Genomic DNA, 15,510 nt, shown 5'->3' on the forward strand with positions numbered 1-15,510 from the left:
TCGACTTACACAATAATTCGTCAAAGAGCCCACCATTTTGTCGCCTGTAATTGGCAGCGCTGTATTTCCTCTGAGCTGCCTCCACTCCTATCCCTCTGGATGAGGAAGAAAATCCTCAGAAGCTGGTGAGACACTCACCATGGAATTCAGATGCCAGGTGAAAATGAATCAAAAAGGGCAGCTCACAGAATGTTTCAAAGACCAGCTCTCCAGCACAGTGTCTCTCCTCAGTGCCAGCACTGAAGCTTTGGCATCCCAGCTCTTCCTATATTTTTGTGCCAGAAAAAAACAACTCACCACCTGAACAACAGAGGAAAGGAATACATAGGGTTCCCAGGCACTTATGGCTGCCAGTAAGACAGCTTGTACCACGGGTGGGGGGGTGAGGGTGGGGGTGGGGATGGGGACTTTGAGTCCCTGTAGATCATCTGGGGATTTCAGAGAAGAATATTCTCCAGGCACTTCTTCAAGCATTGGACAAAACCAAACCACGCTAAAGAGGGGGTGAATAAACAGCCTGGTACACACAACCGGACCCCCTTCCCCACACCACCTTTCCCACTTTAGTTTTTTGAAGAGCTAGGATCTTCTGTTATAAAGATAAGGCCTTTTCTTTTACAAAGTAAGGAGGGAAAAATCCAACCCAACCCAGTCTGTGTTTGTCAGTGAGGGGCAAGGGGCTTTTAGTGACAGCTGATTCCTAGATGGCAGCTCTTCAACACCAGTGGGTCATACCTGGCCCGGCCTGAGCATGCTTACGTCAGAATGCAAGCAAACGCAGAAATTACACTTTAACATCGGACTCCGAGAGCCTTGGGCAGGATGAAGAAGGAGCCTTCCTCCAGTTAACAGGACCCCATGCTTCCTCTGAACAGGTGTAGTGAGCTGCTGGGTAGAGCGAGTATGCCAGTCAAGGGCTTGTACCAAAAGCCCCAGTCTTTGTGTAAGGCCCCCAAATTTGTGGTTTTCAAATGAAGACTTCGAATGGTATAAAAGAAACCCTTGAGGTCATAGTGGAGATGCTACAACCAGATTCACCAATGTGAAGATGTGTCTGAATCAACTTTCAATTTGTAAAACAAATGAGTTTTTTCTTATTTCTTGTTTGTTCCCCACTGAAGGCTCCTGCTGTGCCAAGGGTAAAAATCCCTGCCTCTTCACAAAACACTTGTTGATCACTTTACTGTGGAATGTAACTACTAATAATAACATTTACATAGCGCTTGCTATGTGGCAGGCTTTACAATTATTGTCACATTTGTTCCTTACAACAACTCTGTTGCTATTATTATCCATTTTATAATTGAGGATATTGAGTTAAACAGAGGTTAAGTGACTTGGCTAGGGTTACATGGAATGTCTTAAGTAGAATTTGAACTCAGGTCTTCCTGATTCCAGGTCTGACACTCCATCCACTGGGCCACATTCTAAGAAAAAGATTCTACAGAACTGAAATTGTGTTAAACATTAAAAGTTACATATATGTGTGTGCGTGTATATATATATATATAAGTTTTTTTAAAAATTATTTTCTTAGGTGTCTGAAGGTCAGGAGATTTGTGTGATTGAAGCGATGAAAATGCAGAACAGTATGGGTGCAGGGAAAACTGGCAAGGTAAGATTCCCCCAGCCATTGACCTTAGGAAAACTTGTGGTCTCAAGGGTGCCAACGAAAACTGAGTTTGCAAATTAGAATCATACAACTAGAATGGGGCCATGTAAATAAAGTCAATCTATCTAGTTCATTTCCTCTATTTATGGAAAAACTGAAGGAGACTAACTTATGTAAGGTTGTACAGCTACTGCCTGGTTCAGCATTAGACCAGATTTTCTCACTGAATCTAGTATTTTTTTTTTAGTATACAATGATGCATGATAGTTAAATTGGACCAAAATTTAAATCAATCCCTGCTCTACCCTTTTCCATCCCAAAAGAAGATATGAATATTCAGGTAGCAAAAGGAACAGTGGTTCTTAATTTTAATGTCTTTCAGATTGAGGGATCTTTAATTTTTAATGTTTACATCTGTCTTGGAGACAGTTGTCTGACACTTAGGTGACACAGCAGGGAATGGTTTTACAGATTGCAAAAATTAATGTAAATTGTTCCTCACAATAATTTCTTCATAAAGAGAACAATTCAATTTTGAATCAGGTAGTGAAAGTGCTGAAGTCCCTGAATACGTATCAGTTAGCAAAGGTATTACTATGGCAGACAGATTTTGTGTTCTCGTAGTCTCACTAAGATGTAAAAACATTTGACTTTGTCCTGGTGATACTATATATGTGAGTTGTCTAAAACCAAATGTAGGGGAGGCTAACTAAAGAATGGCCACAGGAAGGTGAAATTGTTGGCCATAACAATTCTCAAAGACCATCTACTAAATTATAGAGGGACAGTTTGCCAAGGAGGGGATCACTACCCTAACAAAAGGTAACAGAATTTTAAGTTTCATTCACACCTAGAGAAAACATTTGACTGAGTTACTCTTAAGCTGCAGATGGTATAATTTGTAACCAAATAATATTTTCCAAGTACATTTGGGTACATTTCCAAGTGTACATTAAAAAATATTCAAAACCCAGATCTAAATAGTATGATAGTTCTGGCCCCAGCCATGTGTGCCCTTGGAGAAGTCATGCAACATCTTATAGTTCAGTCATTCTTATAAAATAATACATTTGAGTCAGATAACCTGGAAGGGTTCTTCAAGCTCTTAAAACTGAACGAGGGGCCAAAGCAGTTATCATTAAGACAGTTGTGGTTTTTTTTTACAATACCCTACTGGCTTTGGTAAAACAGGACTGTTACCGAGAGCAACAAAGTCAGTAAGTCGCTTTGGAAAAAAAAAAAGAGAAAAGTCAAATATCTGTGGATATAAACTAAATTGAATACCAGAAATCTGGTCGGGGGCACTCTACAACCTGGCAACACCCAGCTTCTGGCAGAATAGAAGAAAAGGTTTGCTTGAAGACTTCTGTACCAGTAGGCTTGGTTAAGGGCCAAGAGAGAGGAAGTTACATTGGACTCCCTCAGCAGAAACCATTTAAAGCTAGTAGGAATAGATGTAAAGCAGCTTATAGAAAAAAAGTCTTTTTAAGTCTTCAGCTTCTAAAAAGCAGGTAAGAAAAATTTGTCAGTTTCTAATAATCTTAACGATTTGTGTATGTTACCTTATATAACCATTCTCTTGTCCATGGAAAGATGTGTGTAGACAGTGGTTTCAATAGGTGTGAGGTGTCATCTGTAGTTGGCAGATGCCCTAAAACTAAGCATAATTGGATTTTTTTAAAGAGATGAGTCTAAATTTGTGATTTTGTTTCAAGTATCTCATATCTCACATAACCAGAGATGATGCTCTGACCCATAACTTATTGTTTTCCCAGTGGTGGTGAAGGACTCGCACTGACCTACTCACATTTGCTTGTACAGTAGAGTTTGCATCACTTTTGAAAGGCTCTACTTGATTTATACCATGAGCTTTCTTTTTCTCCAAATCTCCTCAAACAGTGTGACAGACAGAACTCTGATGGTCGGAGACCTGAGCACAAAGAAGCAGGTCAAGACAAAGTGAAGGTTGCCCAGATTGGATTTTTACTTGTTCACAGGGTCTTTTTCCCCCCAGGCAATTCCAAGTATCCTAATAAAAGAGTTCATAATAGAAGTGCCTTCTCTACTATAGTAACTGCAGCATCATTGAAAAAGCATAATAAACATTGGAGACATCAAAGTCCCTAAAACAGTAGCTACTTCTTTCTAAATAGCATAGGTTCAAGATAATTTCAAATATTCATATTGAATATCCCCATACCATTCATAACTCATTTTAGGAGAAACAGTGCTTCTTGGTCTGTTCCCCATTTGAGTTCCAGTGCCTAGGAGAGCACAGGACACTAGGCATCCCTAACACTTTATATTTTTATCAGTTGCCCAAATAGCCAACTAGTTCTGACCCATTTCTTTCTTCTTTGTCATTACTGGAACCTGTGCTAAATCAAATGAACCCTTCCTTTTATACCTACTTCTCTACCCTAAAAGAAGCATGTGGTATTTTTGGAAGGCAGAACTTTTTTTATGAGAATATAAAATCAGTGGAATGGGGAGAAAAAAACTATCTTAACAATCACCATGAGAAATAAGTCCATCACATTAAAAGCATATAGTGGACAATGTATAATAACTTCTGATTGTTTAATTTCTATACAAAAGCAAGTAGCTAATTAATTACACCATTTAGTCTCGGGACTAAAGGTTCTTTGTTTTCTACTTTTAATTAATTCTTTAATTAAAATATTTTTTCCTCATTTTGAATTACACTGGGATTCAGTGGGTATATGAAACATGCTGTAGCATCATCTCAGAAGATTTTACTTTGGGTTTGGGATGTGTGAAGTTAAGATTTTAGGAGGATCCGTGTTTTCAAAAAAAAAAAAACCTTAGAGTTCACTGTTGTCATTTGGAATGCAAATATTTTTTTAAAAAGTACTTATGTATATATGGATTTGGTGGAGGGGTGAGAAACGGGAGGGGAAATCATTGGACATTTTAGCAGTTCCATTTCCAGCTAAGGTGTTGTGTTTGTTAAGTACTGTAAAATTGTTTCCCCAAAGGGATTATTCCCCTATTGAACTGAGAGTCCTTTTCAGGCAAATAAGGACAAAAGGACACTCTGAAGGGACTTGAGGCAGAGGAGAGAATGAGTCATGCATACACTCTCCTCAAGGTAATCCCAACCTCATTTAGCACTATATCTGAGGACTTCAGGGAGCCAAGCATATTGTACCTGTGCCTCAGATCCTGCAGAGACCTCCTTGTCTTTTCCAAATGCAGTTCTGGATATTGCTTTTCCCTTCATCTTCATAAATACTGTTTAATGATTACTCTTTTTTTTTTTTTTAATTTAAGGTGAAATCAGTGCATTGCAAAGCTGGAGACACAGTTGGAGAAGGAGATCTTCTTGTAGAACTGGAATAAAATATTATTCTTAATCATCACCCATTTTAATTAGCTATTTTTATTGCTATTCTTTTGCACCAAATTTATTCCGGCATTTTACGGAACACTCCTGTGCAGCAGATTTTACATGGTCATATTTATTCCATATATAGTCAAAACTAACATTCTGCCAAAAAATCACCAATGGAAATTTGTATTGATATAAATACTTGTACATATGATTTGTACTTCTGCTGTGAGATTTCCTAGTGTCAAAATTAAATCAATAAAATGAAACATTTGTCTAAATATTAGTTTGCCCTTTTTTTGAATGAAGACAATGTACACACGATGGTAATCTGTGCCAGGAGACTTTAAATACCAGACTCTTTTCTGTGATCCCTTCTAAGAATATGTGCAAATTTTAGCCAGTCTTTGATCATTTGGAACTAGCATTTGCCATCTTAGACCTTGATTAGCCAAGCTCTTGACTTTTTTCCATAATTGTAGAACCCAACAGCATAATTTTTGATCAGTCTTAACTTTCTGAAGATTATACCTTAACTATATGCAATACTACCTTTATGTTATAGGATTCCAAGGCAAGCCTGTACCTACAGTACTGCACTCCTCAGAAGTGATTTACAAATATAATAATCCCTTCTTCCAGGCTAGTAAAAAGAACAATGTTTGCTTAGCTCAGTAATTCTTACATCACGCCCTGTTACAACAGTACTTTGTTGAGATCTTACTAGTTCATCAGCTAATAGCTATGTTTGCTGTTATGTTTTTGTGAAGCATATTTTCAATTAAGAAGAAAGCTAAAAATAAAGATCATTTCCTTGCTCCAGGGATGCAGCTAGCATTCACCTTCTATCTAACATTAAGTATAATAGTAAGTAAAACTTGCAACTAGAGAGGTTAAAAAGGTTCAAATCCACCCGACGACAGCTATAGCTGCATTCTTCTTTGGTTTTTAAATACTTAGTACACATCTAGTGCTTTGCTTGGAAGCAGAGGCAAAGAAGCGTATATTAATTTGAATCTACACTGACTTGAAATATCAAATGGAGGTGGATGGTAATTGGTACTTCGTGTCTTGCTAAAATTATTTTTAAGTGTTGTTTGTACTTAGAAGCTTAAGTTTTCTGTCAGGTCTGAAGAAAAAATTGCCAATGTGTTGGGTTTTCTGTGATGTCCCCACCCCCAGGCACTGTTGTTCCCCTTTAAGAGTAAGTGATATTTTCTTGGTTCTGAGGATCTGGGCATTGGTCTAAAACCTCAGTTTCATACTAAATCTTGGGTGATTGATTTTATCTACAAGAAAGTGGGTGTTTTGTTATTTTGCTAGACTACAAAGGAGGGGAAACAAAGCCTATGCAAGATAAACCTTTAAAAAAAATTTTTTTTAAAGATCCAGGATTTAAACATCACTAATACTGTGTTTAACTTCCCTAAAAGGTTTAGTTTTGAATGGTCATTTTTTTATTACAGGCATTTTTCTTCTGCTGCTTCTGCAAATGGATCAAGAATAAACCCACTAATATACCAAATTACTTACTGACACAGTACAGCCTATTCCTCTTGAAGATTTGCTACAGTGAATCAGGCATCCCCAAAGCAGCTTTTATAAAAACATCTAGGTACAATAGGCCAGAATCAATTCAGCAGTATTGATATGGTCTAGTGGGTCAAAATAACACATTTCAAAAAATTAATTCCCTGAGTTATCTTAATATTAAAAACAAGGCAACAAAATTATATCACAGCACAGAATGAATTGTGAACATATAAAATGTCAGTATCCATGTCATTGGGTGAACTTAAATTTTACAACTTGACCTTTATTTTTGAACACCTTAAAGATAATACCTTTGGAGCAGAGAGCAAGAGTCTAAATAAATAAAACAAACCCTGACTGATACAATGTTGTCAGTGTGTTAAAAATCACCTCTAAGGTAAGTTGCATTAAAGCTTTATATACACCCAGTGTAGATTTCCATAATGTTGACTTAACAAGTCGGTTTTGATCTGCCTTAAACATACTGCTATGCTTTTCAAAAAAAAAAAAAAAAAAAACCTGATAATAATGACAAATTAAGATGAGGTCATCTTATAATCAACATGTGTTTTATTCATCTTCTTACTCACGAATGTTCCTTACCATTTTTCATCTATTTTCCCGTGGATTATAACGAAGGCCGTGTTTCCCAAAGGAATCATAATTGTCATAGTAAGGGAGATTTATCCACTCTGGCGGGTAGGTAGTTGTGCTGTACACAAAGCATTCCATAATGCTGTTAACAGCTGGCCTCTCCTCAGGTGCACTGCTTTTACCTTCCCACTCTAATATTTCAATCCTCACTGGAGTGCGTTGATACGTGTCTGGGCAGCCTTCAAATTCATCAAGGAATTGCAGCATCTGGTCATCAACAGAATAGATCTCTCCAGTAACATGGTGTCCTTTTCCTGGGACATTCAGCAAATAGGGAATGTTATGTTTGCTTCCAATCACCAAAGGATATAGATCTGCTGTGCGACCCCGGCCTTGGAATTCTGCTATCCCATTGGTACAAGTGGTCATGAAGCTGTGGTTGGGTTGGCCTTTTTTAAGGGTACCATATACAAACACGCACGCCATTCTGGTTAAAGAAGCTGAAAATCAGAAACCGAGTACATCAGTATTACATGAGTGCTAAAGAATTGGGGGTTAAGAGAATTAAAGTTTGAAGATAAAGATGAATTTGAAATATGTTGGAAGACAAGAGAAGAGGGGAGGAGAGGGGAGGGGCAATTAATCATCTAACGGGATCCCAAAAAACAACACATGGATTGATTGGGTAAAAGGATGAACTTCATAACCAAGTGAGTGATAAAGCAAAAAGTAAGCTATCAAATAAAATAGCATAGTTTTTAGTTTGTTGAACAGAACAGATTATCCTCTGGTTGCATTACCTATTTGAAAAGGAATAGATTTTATACTCTTGAACCTTGTTCTAGCTCTCTCATTTTTTGTTTTGGTATGCTAAATTTCCCATAGAAATATTTCCTGAAAGCAGAAACCTAATCTAGCATTTATGCCTTTTACCAATATATTTCAAGACAAAACAGGTTCTTTAAGACAAAAAATGTATAAGGAATACGGGTCTAGAACAAGATCTTGTGTATTTTCAATCATTTCATCAATATCTCTTGATAGTTATTGCCATAGTTAGCTGGGAAAAAGGAATTGGCCTAACAGCTGCTCCTAGAAAGAATAAAGCAATTAATTCCTCCTAAATCTGATGATGTTCAGGTCTTGATTATTATTCTTTTTTTCCCTAAAGAATTCAATTCAACAGGCATAAGTAAGTTCTATGTACAAGAGACTGATGGGGAGTCAAAAACAAAAAATTAAAATCCCTTCTCAAAAAGTTTAAAATATTAGACCATTAATTTTGCTGACATTAGCACTAAAACATGTCTTCTGTTCTGAAGGGGTAATGGTGTGGCAGAGCACTCAGGAGATGGTGAGAAAGGGGAGGTAGGAAGTAACTCACTGGGGGTTATGGCCAGTGGTGGAAGCAGACCATCCAAAATGGTGGCCCAATATTTGGCTAATCTTGTTTGTCCACCACTGAAAGAATGAAAGTGCTTTCGCCACTTTCTCCATTTTAGCTCTAGTTTGTCAATGTCCTTCCTAAAAAATGATGCCCAGAACTAGACACACTATGTTTAATTACATGTGACTTGATATAGGACAAAAAATGACTAACACTTCTTCTGGATACCAAAATCCATGACTGTGTAAGCTTTCTTTCTAGACGTAGATTGAATTTTTCAATACCTGAAATGTTTAGATACAGCTCCTTCCTCCTGTACTTATTAAGCTGACTTTTTTGGACTCAAAGCATTTAACTTTTTATCCAATTATGCTTCATCAATCAATTATATCTAAAATTCCTATTTTACAATCTATTGGGATCTTTTTGGCTCCCAGTTCTGTCATTTCCTCCCTCCCAAATTTGTGTCAGCTTCAAATTTAAAAAGCATACCATCTTTGCCTTCATTTAATGAAAACATTGTTGAACAGCAAATGATAAGGATAGACCCTTATATGCCTCCACAAAAGAAATTCCTCACAACAATTCATTTATCACCAGTATTTGAGACCAAATGGTCAACCCATTCTGATATACCATCAACCAACCAATCCACAATTCTCCAACTTGTCTACAGGAGACAGATGACAATATATAAGAGCACCTGACTTGGAATCAGAAATACTTGAATTCAAAACCTGCCAACTTTTCTTCATTGTGTTACACAGAACAAGTTACTTAAACCTTTCAGCCTCAGTTTGCACATCTACCTCATAGGGTGAAGTATCAAATGAAATTACATCTATAAAAGTGCTTTGTAAACTAAGTTTTAGCGCACTGAAATCTGGATGCACTGTGACTACTGCTTTCTTCAGTTCCACAGCATGGGAACCCTGAAATGAAGTTAGAGACACAGCCTCTTCTTAAATGAACCATCCTGGCTCTTGTTCACTGATGCCCATTCTAAGAGCTCACTAACATCCTTTTTACCCATTCAAGTAAATACATCTAAAAGTAGGGACTACCTATAAAAGTTGATTCTAAAGAACTATATCTTAGCAGCTGAGAGCTGATATAAAACAACTGGCAGGTTCTTTGCTAGACTACATAGGGCTATCTAAGAGTGCTTAAAAGACTAAGCGAAGAAAAATTTCAGATTTGTATCCAAACTATAATCTGATTTCAGAACTTTTGAGTGATCACTACTCAAATGAGATGGGCTACTCTGTCACTAACTTTATAAGCTACCATTGCTAAGCCTCATGTATAAATTACTTCTGTTTTCTCCATGGGAAATACTCCATATTTACTTGCTAATTTGTCTCCATATTTAGCAGGGACAGAACTTTATTTACAATTGTAATGTTCAGATGGAAAAGAAATATGTTCTTTTGACCTGAAGGGATGCTCTTGTGCTTGAGAGAGAGTTGCTGGTCAGTGTTTCTACTGGGCTTATACCCCAAAGAGATACTAAAGAAGGGAAAGGGACCTGTATGTGCCAAAATGTTTGTGGCAGCCCTGTTTGTAGTGGCTAGAAGCTGGAAAATGAATGGATGCCCATCAATTGGAGAATGGTTGAGTAAATTGTGGTATATGAATGTTATGGAATATTATTGCTCTGTAAGGAACGACCAGCAGGATGAATACAGAGAGGACTGGCGAGACTTACATAAACCGATGCTAAGTGAAATGAGCAGAACCAGGAGATCATTATACCTCAACAATGATACAGTTTGAGGATGTATTCTGATGGAAGTGGATCTCTTCAATAAAGAGAGCTAATTCAGTTTCAATTGATCAAGGGTGGACAGAAGCAGCTACACCCAAGGAAAGAACACTGGGAAATGAATGTAAACTGCTTGCATTTTTGTTTTTCTTCCTGTGTTATTTATACCTTCTGAATCCAATTCTCCCTGTGCAACAAGAAAACTGTTTGGTTCTGCACACATATATTGTATCTAGGATATACTGTAACCTATTCAACATGTAAAGGATTGCTTGCCATCTGGGGAAGGGGGTGGAGGGAGGGAGGGGAAAAATCGGAACAGAAGTGAATGCAAGGGATAATGCTGTAAAAAATTACCCTGGCATGGGTTCTATCAATAAAAAGTTATTTTAAAAAAGAAAAAAGAAAAATAAAAAGCCAGACAAATAGGTAAACCTAAAAAAACAAAAAACAAAAAAACACACACACACACAAAAAGAGAATTGCTGGTGATGGAGCTGACTAATATGGCTGTAGTCCAGGCATCATAAATACAATGTTAGTCAAAGGGTTTATGCTACGTTCCACTATGCGAATTTTTTTTGTTCAGATTATTTTGTGGGGGGTAGAGGGAAACAAACTTATGACTTTATTGATATAGAGAATTCCCAGTGACAAATTTCCTTCCAATAATGTAGATAAGATGATGCCTGGAATACTGAGAAATAAAAGGTCTTGCCCAGACTCATATAAGCAGTAAATAGCAAAGAAAGGAGTCCAATTATAAATTTTTAATAATATTTTTAAATTAAGCTATTAAAGAAGCATCTTGTAGTGAGATATAAGACACTGTGGCCTTCAAGAAACGAACAGGTTTCAAAACAATTAGGCTTGTCTGAATTTGATTTTGTGATCATTGGACAAATACTGTTAACAACACAATGACATTAGTGTGTAAGAACTGGATCACAATGAAAGTCAGATATGGAGTTCTATATCCTTGTGCTTCAGGGCTATGAGAAAAATTCCAGTCCTGAGCTTCCAAAAATCTCTACTACTTCCCTATAGTATCACTCCTATGACACATCATATGGTACCTTGTAATGTCTATCTGTTTTTTGCTTGTGATTTGGCTCCCCCCAAATGAATTATAAATTCCAGGAGGACAAGGAAAGATTGTATCTTTGACTCATGTTTACCACAGCACCCAAGATAATTTGGTGTACGTATTTTTTAATCTAAATATTTGTTAAATGATTTAATGAATCTCATCCCAAGTTCTGTATCAAGGCAGTTTTAATATCAAGTACCAGACCAAGAATAAAAGACTATTCTACCTATCTCTGCTACTAGACAGCTGTGTGACTGAGCAAAATTTCTAAATTTTGAAATCTCTTCATTCCACAGATCTAAGAAATTGAAAGTATTTGGTATGGAAACATTTACTAAACTCTCATCACTCTCACTATCATTACTGTAGTAAACAAATATAATCAGGTTAGAAGTGAAATAAAGCCCCCTCCCAGCTGGGGCCCCAAGGTAAAAGCGGGATTGCCATAGGAAACTGTAGAATTCATTCATGAGACAGAATGGCAATTTCCCTATAACAGCCATAACGTGAGGCCATTCATATAATAACCATGTGTTTAGCATTAATTAGATAAATCAAGGACCTTATTGGCGTCTGTAGCCAGTCTGACCAAACGGAAGGGCCCTGCCACATGTGGGAAGGTACTATTCTTTCCTCCCGACAAAAAGACAGTGTTGCTTTTTGTCCTGGTGCTGGACTGTGGCTCAGATAAAATAAAAAGTCAGGTGAACCAGTTGGAAAGAGGTAGAAAGAACTGTTTACATGAGAGCTGCCTGACTTTCTTGACATCAAGAAATACTTGAACAACAAAGTCTCTCTATCATCCTGGGGAAGAAGTGTAAATAGCCCAGTGACCCAGTGACAATGCCAGCACATCCTGCTCTTCCAGCTCAGACATCAATCTTGTCAACATGAATACACGAGTAACACTGTGGTTAGGTATTCAAATGTCATCACAGTTGTACACACTAGATGAGAAATTTTGAATTGGCGTCAGCAGACCAATATTCCCAAACAGTATATCTAAGGCAGTATCACAGAGAGACAGCTTGATTATTTTAAAGTCTGGATTTTCAGTTCCAATACTACCTAGCTATATCATCTTGGATAATCATTTCATTTGCTTTGACAAATGAAGAAGAGCCTTTGGAAATATCCTTTCTTGTATGTAGCCAAATATGGCTAATATTAAAGTAAAACTTCATTATAATTGAACTACAGAACTGTTATTTGTCCCTTTGAAAAATCAGCTTGGTCATTTTCTTGAAAGGAAGTAACATTTCCATTTCAGATCTGACAATAAATTTTAAACCCCCTTTCCTAAAAAACCATTTTATGCTTGACAAATAACTAAAGGTCTATTTTTTTCTTCATTTTATCTGCCTAATTAAGTGCAATTTATCTGTCATAATACAAAATAAGTTTGAGGATACTACTTCTTGTTCCAATATAAAGAAGAGAACATTAATATTCTGCATCTCTAGTTCCTTTCAGAAGAAAAATCATTACCTTTCTGATTGTGTTTGGAATAACAAACACAGATCCTTCAGGAAGAACCATGTCCCTGTGGGGATTGAGAAAGGATTAGAGTTAAGCACTGAAACATGCAATTAATTCCCATTAGGGGATTAGGGCACTCATGTTCACTTTGAATCAGAAAAATGAATTGTGAATAAAATTGTTCACAACCAAGAGGTTACTTGTCAGAGTTAATAAGTTAAAAAATAAAAAGAGAAACGAGAATGCACCTAAAGAGCTGCAAAGCCAAACTGAAGCATCAAGCCAGGAATAAAATAAGCTTTGTTTTCACGAAATAAGAGATTGTTTCAATTTCAAGAAACTATGAACTGTTTCCAATAGAAAGATAATTTCTTTCTTCCATTAAAATATAGGTGCCATAATATAATTGTTTTATGAAAATCAAAAACTTTTTACCTCGTTCCATGGCCATTATTTCTCATTCATAAATTCCCAAATCTGAGCACAATACATAGGATAACGATTAAGACATTGTCTCAAACAATTAACAAACATACTTAAGGTCCAGAAAAGACAAATTAGGAAGAAGAAACCCAAGATCCTAAAGAGACTCTTACTTTTAGACTATCAGATTTCTGTTGCTCTGAAATGACAAGTATAAAGGTAACACAGTTTATGCTTTCCTTCTAATATGTGACATGCTACATCATTGCCCCAATAAAATATTGCAGAATTAATATAAAATCTACTGGAGAGAGCCCAGAATTGGATTCTGGGTTTTGACAATAGCCCTAATATGTTATTGCAGCAAAGCAGAAGTCAAATTAGGTACAGGTATAGAATCAGATGATACAGCTCCAAAAAGTGATAGTTCAGCAGAGCGTAGTCAGTTTGACCCTGTAAATATTTAATAAAAAACAAAACCCAACAATGCAAATGTCTGCCTGTGCCTGGCAGTATTTGAAATACAAAATAACTTATTCAGCATTTTTCTTCCTTGAAACCAAGTCCATGTATAGATTCATATTTCCCTACTGAGGCAGAAATGCAAGTGATTACAGGGATAATTGTTTTTATTTTACCTATTTAGTGTTATTTCTCAGCCACCTGGTGGTGGGAGTGCTAAAGGCAAGATTGAAAAATTGAATTTAATAATTTTAATTTGATGTTAGCTTACAAAGAAGCACAGTTGTAGAACTACTGTATAAGTCTAGTCTGTATAGTGAAAAACAAGGTCCTGGGAAGTGAGAAGAAGAAAAGATAAGATTTTATATGCTCACTAAACTAATTTGCAAAAGGTTTTTAAATGGACACCAGCTTCTGACACAAAAACCAACTTTTAAAAAGGTGCTGCCATGAAATATTCATATCACAGACGTTAAAAATTAATGCCTAGAAGAAACACTGTTAAAATCTCTATGTCAACTCCTTAAAAGTAGCTTTTTACTCTGGGTGTTGAATCACTGACATAGCTTACAAGTCACATATACACATACACACACACATATACACACAACACACATACATACACACACATATATATATACTTTAAAAAACCCAAGCTTGGTAAAATCATAGCCTTATTTGTGAATGGTGCCACAGAAAGTGATGATGCAATATCATATAAACTAATATTGAATCTTGGAGAAAACAATGATTTACAAGTTAGTTGAGAAGCAAATCTCCTCTGCTCCCTTTTCCTTGTTGAAACTGGTTTAATGATTCCAAACCTGTATAACACTTATAAAACTAGCTGGAATTACACTTTAGCCTAGCCCAAATTTGTGAAACAAGGCAGGGTCTGAAGTTCATGAGCCTATAATTGTACTTTAGGCTTACCCTCACTTCTCACAATTGAATGCTTCATTCCCTTGCTATATTAAGACAAACTACTACTACCTCTTTCACACAAAAAATCAACAGCCTCCATATGGGAACAGAGAGCCCAAAGCTAGCACAGAGGTGAAATCCTTCCTTTTGTAGTAAGTATTCAGGGTGACCGTGGCTAGTGTTTTATTTTGTAAAAAACTTCCTTGCATCTCAGGAAAGTATCCATTTCTCTCCCTTTATACAGTAACATTATTTTCCCTTGAGAAAAATTCTTAGTGTTGGCTCAATGACCAGATATAGTTACACATTAATTCTTCAGAAGTTTCTTAAAACTGTAGGAAACAGGTGAAAAAACAAAATGCCTTGAACTTTAAACTTGAGCTCAGTCTGTTAGAGTGAAGCAAGTTTTAAGGTCATCCTTCACTCAATGCTAACTTTCAAGAAGCCCAACATGCCAGAAAGGACTCGTGGGACTGCATCCTGTTGGTTCTTTGATGCTTTTATTTTGTTACTTGCTATTTTCTTTATAGCACAGACAAGGGCTTCCTGCTTGGGCCGACCCCTTTCCAACCTCACTGAATACCTCGGAAAAGTTTATGGCAAAACACCTTTCTTATATTAACCACAGAGGCACCAGGGAAGTGATGACTCCTTTGAAATCAAGAGGTTATGGTCTCCTCTCAGCAGTTGTTCAATCAGAAATGACTGAGTACTGGTTTGTGAAAACAAACAAGAGCATGATAGTAACCAGTGTGACACTGCATGTCCTCCAGGGCAGGAGTATCCAAAATACTGCCAGCCTTGCTAAAGCTGAAGGGGAGATGGGAGAGCTGGGCCTATCAAAAAAGAGCAAATCCTACCTTTTGCTCTTATCGCCTTAAAGGGGACG

The 15,510-nt window shown here is 36.9% G+C and overlaps 2 protein-coding genes across 5 annotated transcripts in view; one reads left to right on the plus strand and one right to left on the minus strand.

Annotated features, from left to right (window-relative positions):
* Window positions 1-5,245, plus strand: part of PCCA (propionyl-CoA carboxylase subunit alpha) — a 459,620-nt gene extending 454,375 nt beyond the window's left edge. Inside the window, exons 23-24 of the mRNA XM_051984074.1 lie at window positions 1,538-1,615; window positions 4,907-5,245. Coding sequence (XP_051840034.1) covers window positions 1,538-1,615; window positions 4,907-4,975 — 147 coding nt within the window. The 3' untranslated portion in view covers window positions 4,976-5,245. The remainder of the gene's footprint in view (window positions 1-1,537; window positions 1,616-4,906) is intronic.
* Window positions 5,246-7,049: 1,804 nt separating this feature from the next.
* GGACT (gamma-glutamylamine cyclotransferase) overlaps window positions 7,050-15,510 on the minus strand; it is a 67,817-nt gene continuing 59,356 nt past the window's right edge. For 3 of the 4 annotated variants that reach the window (XM_051984075.1, XM_051984076.1, XM_051984077.1), the window contains exon 3: window positions 7,050-7,591. In XM_051984075.1, coding sequence (XP_051840035.1) covers window positions 7,107-7,591 — 485 coding nt within the window. In that variant the 3' untranslated portion in view covers window positions 7,050-7,106. Of the gene's footprint in view, window positions 7,592-12,821; window positions 12,877-15,510 lie in introns of all 4 variants that reach the window. The other variant, XM_051984078.1, reaches the window with a different exon arrangement.

The sequence above is a fragment of the Antechinus flavipes genome, chromosome 3, assembly GCF_016432865.1.
Source record: "Antechinus flavipes isolate AdamAnt ecotype Samford, QLD, Australia chromosome 3, AdamAnt_v2, whole genome shotgun sequence".
Taxonomy (NCBI): Eukaryota; Metazoa; Chordata; class Mammalia; order Dasyuromorphia; family Dasyuridae; genus Antechinus; species Antechinus flavipes.